Source organism: Lacerta agilis, chromosome 9 (assembly GCF_009819535.1).
Source record: "Lacerta agilis isolate rLacAgi1 chromosome 9, rLacAgi1.pri, whole genome shotgun sequence".
NCBI classification, from domain to species: domain Eukaryota; kingdom Metazoa; phylum Chordata; class Lepidosauria; order Squamata; family Lacertidae; genus Lacerta; species Lacerta agilis.
The window spans coordinates 67,807,674-67,816,943 of NC_046320.1; the positions used below are offsets into that span (position 1 = coordinate 67,807,674).

At 47.1% G+C, this 9,270-nt stretch overlaps 1 protein-coding gene across 1 annotated transcript; it reads left to right on the forward strand.

Moving 5' to 3' along the window:
- The first annotated feature begins 522 nt into the window (after window positions 1-522).
- LOC117052611 (alpha-1D adrenergic receptor-like) lies at window positions 523-8,587 on the forward strand. Its single transcript, XM_033159581.1, has 2 exons — window positions 523-1,879; window positions 8,519-8,587. Exons 1-2 carry the CDS (start codon window positions 899-901, stop codon window positions 8,585-8,587), a joined length of 1,050 nt encoding a protein of 349 aa, XP_033015472.1. The 5' UTR covers window positions 523-898.
- Window positions 8,588-9,270: the final 683 nt, after the last annotated feature.

The following is a 9,270-nucleotide window of genomic DNA, read 5'->3' on the forward strand; positions in this document are numbered from 1 at the left end:
CCTCTGGACCGACAAGCTGGAAGGATGTCCGGGAAACTGTCAAGGCGCCGGCTCTGGACACTGACGACGCGACGCTTGCGCCCAGCTCGGTCCTTCTTCCCAAAGCCTCCGCAGCCAACGCATCTTCCTGGATGAAGGACGCTCGATGGGGGAAACAAGCGGGGGGGCCAAAAGGAGTTATTTAAAGGAGTGAATTGCTGCCTTCTCACCCCGGGTCCCAATTTTCTGTTTTATTTTTTTATCACACCCCCCCCCCCTCCGCGTACGGGGGTTGTTGCTGCTCAGCCTTTTTACAAGGGACTTTTGCAAACGCGCGCGTGCGTTGGAGAGGTGCAAGGAGGGACGTCGAATACTTTTTTATATTATTACTGAGTGGAGGAGGTGGCTGAGAACGAAGGGGACAGCTCAGGGGCCACACACACAAACACACCTGATGGACAGAGAGGTGACGGGGGAAGGGAGGGAGGGAGGGAGGTGAAAGAGGTAGCCCGCACAGCATTGGAGGAGGGAGAGAGAAAGTGGGTTCCTTGAAATCCAGCACCGTTGCAAGAGGATTTTGCTGCTCGTGCGTGTGTGCATGAAGTGAGAAGAGTAGGGACACAACAGCATCCCTGGTGGCGTGCAGTGACGTGGAGAGAGGTCCACCTTTGCAGGAAACGATGGTGTAAAAAAAAAAAAAAGGATTGCAGAGGAGGAGAGATATAAGTGGGAGGAAACTCTTCGTGTGCAAAAAGAGAGACTTTTTTTCTCTCTCTTGGGAGTGTGGAGTTCAAAATCCTTATAGGTGATTCTGGTGGTGGTACCAGGGAGAGAGTGAGCCATGCCTGTTGCTCATCTCCTTGGCATCTCCATCACGCTCAACCCATCTCCCATGGAGACTGGCCCTTTTTGAAAAAGTATGACTTTCCCTGACCGGATTAATGCCAGCTTGAATGGGAACCACACGGGAGAAGAAACCGAGGGGGTCAATGGGTCCTGGGCAGGGGGGGATGTTGACCCCGACAACAGCACCTCCTTGGCACTGAGGTTGACCTTGCAGTCGGTGGGCGTGGGGGTCTTCCTCGCCCTCTTCATCCTCTCGGCCATCGTGGGCAATATCCTGGTCATCCTCTCGGTAGCCTGCAACCGTCAGTTGCAGACGGTGACCAACTACTTCATCATCAACTTGGCCATCGCTGACCTGCTGCTCAGCACCACTGTCCTGCCCTTCTCGGCCACCTTGGAAGTTCTGGACCTGTGGATCTTTGGCCGCATCTTCTGCGACATCTGGGCGGCGGTAGACGTCCTCTGCTGTACCGCCTCCATCATGAGCCTGTGCATCATCTCTGTGGATCGGTACATCGGGGTCAAATACTCGCTCAAGTACCCCACCATTATGACCGAGAAGAAGGCGGTCATCATCCTAGTGGTGGTCTGGCTCTCTTCCATGGTCATCTCCATTGGGCCCCTCTTGGGCTGGAAGGAGGAGCCGCCCGAAAATGACGAAACCTGCAGCATCACAATGGAGCCGGGCTACGCCATCTTCTCTTCGCTCTTCTCCTTCTACTTGCCACTCATGGTCATCCTGGTGATGTACTTCAACATCTACGTGGTGGCAAGGAGGACCACCAAGAGCTTGGAGGCTGGGGTCAAGAGAGAGCGTGGGAAGTCCATGGAAGTGGTGCTCAGAATCCACTGCCGCAGTGTCCTCGAGGACTCCCTAGCTGCCAGCACCAAGGGCAAAGGGCACACCTTCAGGAGCTCTCTCTCAGTGCGCCTCTTGAAGTTCTCCAGGGAGAAGAAAGCGGCCAAAACTCTTGCGATCGTTGTTGGGGTTTTCATCCTCTGCTGGCTGCCTTTCTTTTTCGTGCTGTCTTTTGGTAAGTGCTTCTCTTCTCTTGTGCGATGTTCACGTGATGCAAGTTCTCTTTTACATGACATCTGTCTTCTCTTCTTACATTGCATCTGTCTTCACTTTGATATTTTTATATGCAGTGTGTTTCAATGGTCCTGACTTTATAGATAGATATTTTAATGTATGTCGGTTACTGTTACGTCTTATTTGTGATACTTTTAAAAAATGTTTTATTGTACATTGCCCTGAGCTCCTTTACAGGAAGGGTGATCCAGCAATGTGATTAATAAATTGTGAATTCCAGTTACTCCTCAAGGGTGAATTTTACAACCTTGTTAAGTCTACTTTTCTAGGTTCCCTTAGAAATAAAATAGGCTGGCAGTGGGGATAATTATCAGCCAATGTGGGCCATCCAGTAAACCTTGAATCCCATTAGATACTCTAGATAGCTTATTATTGTCATTAAGTTTTGGCCTTGCCACTCCACCTGTCTAATTAAGCCAGCAGTGGCCTCCCTTGCAGGGCTGTTGTTGTTGTGACCCCACAGAATATAGTTGCTCAGAGGCTAGATGAGAAGAGGAGAATTCTTTATTTAATTTCCTTATTTGAAATGTTTCTGTCCACCTGCAAGTGAGAAAACACAATCATCACCAAGACCCAACTGCTTATACTGTATATAAAAAAGTATATTGATATCCCATAGTAACACTGTCCCACACGGACATAAATAATCACGCAAAGTTATATATTTTCTCATGTTGCAATGAGCCATACAAGCAGAAAAGTAGCCATACTACAGAGTACTGGCACTTGTCGACTAATTGACTGATAATGCAAATTTCAAACCATGCTTATCATATGGCTCAGAAAAGACTCCAGTGGCATCCAAACACTCACTGCCAATCTCATCATAGGAGCTTCATAGGAGAATGAGACCCATTAGTCCATTGAGCTCAGCAATGTCTATATTACATAGAAGAGGTTCTCTGGGGTTTCAGGCAGGCAGCCTTTCCCAGTCCTACCTGGAGATGCCAGGGATTGAACCTGGCTCTGCTATTGAGCCACAGTCAGTCCCAAAAGAAAGCAGGTGCCTTACCCCCATGTGAGACCATTGGTACACCTCGCTGGCGGGCAGTGGCTCTCCAAGGCTTCCCACCAGGAGATGCTGGGGATGGAACCAGGGACCTTCTGCATGCAAAGCAGATGCTCTGTCACCGAGCTGCCGCCCTTCCCCTAATCTGCATGGCAGGGTCATGCTATAGATAGGAGGCGGTGATCTTTTTCGAAGCACCGCTCAGCATCCGGTGATTCATGCTCATTTGGAAGCAAGAAGCACCCATCAAATTTGCACGGGAGCTTAAGCTGCTTGATGCTGACTACTCCAAGGACTGTGGTGGAGAAGGTGCATCTCCCAAGATCCTTTGCAGCCATGCAAAGGATTCCGGGACACCAGGCACTCAGCTGCATGAAAATCCAAGAGAGGTGCTCGGGTATCCTCTTTGCAAAGGGAGGCCTCGCTCAGATTGCAACCAGATTCCTGGTGCCCTCGACCGATATCACTGCCTCCCCTGTGAAATATGGCAATGAGACTTTGCCTCTTCATTCTGACTCAGGGCAGTCTTTTCAAAGTCACCTGGTACAGACAGGCTGTTGATTTGTCAGTCTTACCCATGCTACAAAGCTAAAACAGTTGGTTTCCACCATCAGGAAGATGCCTCCCCAAAGTGTGATGGGGTGCCACAGACACTGCCATGCAAAGCCTACCTATTGCACCCCTGCCCCACCCAAGGGAGCCCATTGGTAGCTAAATGGAATCTCTATGCTCAAAGTCAACAGTGGAAAACAACAGTGAAACATTAGCCTTTACTAATATGTTTCCCAGTGGCATTTGCCTGGGTTTGGACTCGGAACTCCTCCAAGCAACCTGCTTACTGAGCCATCATCCTTGATGCAGAGATGAGACTTTCTCTAGTCTTTATTGCACATTGGTTCTGATATGTTAGTGGGGAGGTTATATGACGAGTGTCCATTCTGTATTCATCCCACTTTGCTTTTGTAGTGGCGGTTATACAGCTTTCGATTAATCATTTGTTCAGCTCACACTTTTCCTTGTCTCTTTCCTCACTGCGAAAAAGAAAAGTCTGCTTTTGTTTTGTTCTCAAAGTGGATTTCTTGAGCCAGGGCAACAGAGCACTTCAATCCAATCTACCAAAATTTCCTGGTATGTTTTTGAGAATTATTTTGCTCATAGAATTATGGCAGTCTGAAGGCAGCCTAGATAGAGGGCTGGACCAGAGAGAGGGGGGGGGGCCTTTCCCAAGGCCACGAAGTGAGTGTGAGGCAAAGGTGGAGTCTGACTCAAACACAAACAAATCTCCTCTTCAGTAAATAGACATGCCTATCCCAATATTTTCTGCAATCGCACAGTATGACATGCTAAAATTGCTCCTCTCCTTTCCGCCATCAGAAAGTCAATGATTGCAGATCCAAAACTAATTTTAGGAGTCTAACAGGATCATTACCTTATTCCATCCCACTGCAAGGAGGAGGAGGAGACTGTTTGCTATGGTGCTAATAGGGAGCTTCCATGCTTAGAAGCAGTCTACCCTAGAATGCTTTTATTTATCTCTTTGCTTTCAAACATACATAACACCTTTTCACATCAGTTTCAAAAGGATCTTGCAAACTAAAGCTCTGCACATGCTCCTGTCTGCTTTGTATCCAGTATGCTACCACTGCTGGTTTAGGATCCGGGGTACACATGACAATAGCCACAATCCATATCTATACTGTATATATCCTATTGTTTCTTAAGAAACACTGTTCTTTGATGCATTTTTTTCTGTGCAAATGGAGGAAAAGAGCAAGCTAGCTGGGGGAGGGCTGTAGCTCAGTAGCTCTCTCTGTTGCAAGGAATCCTGTAAGAACTGTAGAAGCAGACTGGAAGAAACTCTCTCTTCCTTTTTTACTTTTTTTGTATGCTAAATTCTAACCCTCATGATTCCTGGATAAGAAAAGAGGAAGCAATTATTCATCGTGTCCACAGATGATAGGAAAAATATGCAATGGTTTTAAAATTATAAAAAGGGGATGATTGGATTAAACTAGAGAGTAGATGACTGTCTAGCAAGTCAATCCACTGCTCCCTATGTCAGGTTTGGCAGAGACGGATTTAGGACAGCGCAACCGTTTCTGCCACGCTGGGCACCGAGCCTAGGGGGCGCTGCAGGACATCACAACTATAGCATAGTGAATGGAGCAGAACAGAAGGCGAGAGGCAGGGAGGGGCTCCGAATTTTGGGCTTTTACAGGGCGCTGATGAAATCTGAAAGTCCAAAGTCCACCCCACATGAGGAACCTTATGGCTCTTCCCATGTTGCTCAACTCCAGCTCCCATCAACCCCAGCCACCATGGCCAAGCATGATGGCAGCTGTAGTCCAACAATATTGGGAGGACCACTGATTTCCCCATCCCTGCTCTAGGCTGACTAGGGGCTCCTTACTGGGAATCTTTCCTAGCCCTACATGGTGAAGCCCAGGATCAAACCTGTGACCTTCTGCATGGAAAGAAGATGCACTGACACAGAGCTATGGCCTCTCCCCGTTGTTTGTAGGGGTGGCTCATTGCCCCCAATCTAACCATGGTTTGCAAATCTACCCATGGCTGCACTTTAGACATAGGAATCTGCTTTATACCGAGGAAGGCCGTTCGTTTATCTTGCCCAGTGTTAGCTGAACTGACTGGCAGCCGCTTCCCAAGGGTTCTCTTCCATGAATTTGCCCAATCCTCTTTTAAAAGCCACCTGGGTTGGGGGTCATCACTGCCTCCTGGGGAAGTGAGTTCCATAGTTTAATTATGTGCTGCATAGCTCTGGTGCTCTGTCGTTTCCTGCTCAAGGTCCGTCCTGCAGCAAGTTGTTCCTGGGCACCAACCCAGCCTAGATGGCCATTGTGGTCCCTTCCAATTCTACAATTTTATGATTCGATGAATCCCAGCGTGCGGAGGAGCCACGGTGCGCCACTCCCCCCACCTGATGTGTCTTGGCATTTGTTATCCCGAGGAAAGGAGCTGGGTTGCAAAATCTCCTACATAACATCGTCCTAGGCTGAGCTATTTGGAGAGCTTGCAGAATCTTTTCTGGTGCCTTCTGCGGAAAGTTTGAAATGCCAGCTGCAAAGGTTGCTTTTGCCTTGATGGGTATCTGTAACAGGAGCCGCCTCCCTCCCAACCACGCAGATTCTCGGCTCCCCAGAGTAATGATGCAGTCATCAAGAAGTACCTGTGCAATTAATCAAGACAGGTTTGCATGGCTAATGAGGCAATTTGGAAAAGCTGTTTGTTCAACAAGGGAGAAATGGCTGATTAGTTGGTGGTCTCCTTTTCCTCCCTGCCTTGGGGGTTAAATACGTGTGCCTTTGCACTGCCTTAAGGGGCACTCAGCATCCCTGTGAAATGACATATGCAAAAATTATCATTTAGATTTACCCTGATTTTAGTCCCATAATGAGCAGGTTGCCTGTTCTGGTGGACTCTGTACACATCCAGTCTCATTCTCACACCTCTGTCTGATTCCAGTCTTATTGCTATCAACCTTCCAAGAAGTCTGCTAGCCTCTAAAAGGGGCATATTTTAAGCCCGGCTGCTTATAAGCTATTTGGACAGGCTAAAGAAAGAGTGAATCTATACTGAACTCAGATGATGGGGGGATAGGATTTTGGAACATGCCACATCAAATGGCAGATGGATTGTGATTTTATTTTATTTTTAAAGAACTTGACTTCTAAAAAGCTAGCACCTAAACCTTTACACCTGTTGTTCTAGTTGTCTGCATGCAGGGAGTTTTCTGCATTCAAAAATGGAACTCAGCTGCATTCTGAACTGGCATAGCCCACAGAATTCATCCACTTCAGTCGGCTACCTAATGTGAGGATGGACCATTACTCAATGGTGGAGCATGTACAATAAATGCAGAATGCACTGATTCAATCCCCAACATCGCTCTCCTCTTTTCCAGGCTAAACATACCCAGCTCCTTCAACCGTTCCTCATAAGGCTCGTTTTCCAGGCCCTCCTCTGCACACAATCCAGCTTGTCTACACCCTTCTTAAATTGTGGCGCCCAGAACTGGACACAGTATTCCAGGTGTGGTCTGATCAAGCCAGAATAGAGCTGGACTATTACTTCCCTTGATTTGGACACCAGACTTCTGTTGATGCAGCCTAGAATAGCATGAGCTTTTTCTGCTGCTGCATCACCCTTGTTTAGCTTGTGGTCCACCAAGACCCCTAGATCCTTTTTACATGTACTGCTAGTAAGCCAGGTGTCCCCCATCCTACATTTGTGCATCTGGTTCTTCCTGCCTAAGTGCAGAACTTTACATTTGTCCCTATGTATAATATGTAGTTGATCTATACATTGCAAAGAAAAGGTGGCAAAGTGAGTTGCTAGAATTCTGGACTGCATGATTTCAGAATGCAAAAGGGATTATTATTATTATTATTATTATTATTATTATTATTATTATTATTATAGAATCATAGAATCATAGAGTTGGAAGAGACCACAAGGGCCATCCAGTCCAACCCACTGCCAAGCAGGAAACACCATCAAAGCATTCCTGACAGATGGCTGTCAAGCCTCTGCTTAAAGACCTCCAAAGAAGGAGACTCCACCACACTCCTTGGTAGCAAATTCCACTGCCGAACAGCTCTCACTGTCAGGAAGTTCTTCCTAATGTTTAGGTGGAATCTTCTTTCTTGTAGTTTGAATCCATTGCCCCGTGTCCGCTTCTCTGGAGCAGCAGAAAACAACCTTTCTCCCTCCTCTATATGACATCCTTTGATATATTTGAACATGGCTATCATATCACCCCTTAACCTTCTCTTCTCCAGGCTAAACATACCCAGCTCCCTAAGCCGTTCCTCATAAGGCATCATTTCCTTATTATTATTATTATTATTATTATTATTATTATTATTATTATACTGTCCTATACCCGCAGGTCTCGGGGCAGTTCACAAGATAAAATGACACAGGATGGCTCATAATATTGCATCACCCACTGCCTGTTGCACAGTTTTTCTACATGCAATGGAGCTTTTTTTCCATTTGAGGAGTCAGGGGGAGGGTGGAGGAGACAGATGACAACATTTATATGGCAGGCGCATCTTAAGCAGATGTCAGTTTCAATAGGATGCTCCCTAATTATGCAGATGGGCGTACTTAAATTCCTAGAAACCCTTGTAAATCTCCGAGGAAGCCATAAGGTAGCCTGTTCCCTTCTCTCAAGAGGGGCAGAGTGTCCTATCTGGGCATGGACCAGGAGCAAGTGAAGCAGGCCAAACATCTGGTAACTTGTAAGCTTTTAATTGAAAAGGAAAGAAAGTAACTGGGGAAACAAGGTTGTCCGGAATCTTTATTGCTCCATGTCACGTTCCCTGGGATATATTTAACAGGGACATTTTTATCAGATAGAATAAGAGATAAAAAGTGACTAGGCTATTTTTATACAGTCCGGCGGAGCGGACATGACTCAGCGTTTACCTATCTGGAATAAGGATTAAAGGATCTGAGCTGGTGGAAATGAAGAGGCTACAGTTGACTGGAAAACCAAACAGCGAGAGAATTGGAAGTGGTCCAGTCGCTTGTGCCCCAGGTTCTCTCGGGCTTTTCTGTCTCTGCAGCAGCCTGATAGCTGGATGGCCAGGAAATGCCAGCTCAGCAAGGATAAGGTGGTGCAAGTAGCCCAGTAAGATTCTTCCTGGTCCTATAAAACATTTGGCATTGGCATGGTTGCTCTGATCTCTGGGTGCATGTGTGGAGGTTCAAGTTAAGGCCAGCAGACATGGTCCCCGCTCCATGTATTCTTTGTGTGCCTCCTCCATGGGAGGTCCAGAGGGTGGCAACATGAGAACAGGGCCTTGTCTGCAGTGGCTCCCCGTTTGTGGAACGTTCCTCTTTAACCAGGTCTTTGGCTGATTGAAATTCAATGACCTTGGGGAGGTAGGGTTTACTGGGTTGTTTTTGTTTTTATCATGTATTTTGTGTTTTTATGTTGTGATGTTATGCTGTAGCCAACCTGAGACCTCCGGGTTAGGGCTGTATACAAATTTAAATATAGTGGACCCTCAGCTTACCCGAAGGTAACGTAAACTTTGGGTTGCAAAAGCGGCAAACCTGGAAGTATTTTCCCGGGTTTCGCCACTCGCGCATGTGCAGAAGCGCTAAACCACGCCACGCACATGCGCAGAAGCAGTCCTCCAGTTGCAAATTCCTCAGGATGCGGCCAGGCCTCCGGAACAGATCCTGTTCGCAACCGTAGGTACCACTGTAATAATAACAACAATAACAGCATTCAGTGAACATGTCAGCAAAAACATGGGAAGGGTCTCTCTCTCTCTCTCTCTCTCATTCTCTCTCTCTGCCTGTCAAGGAT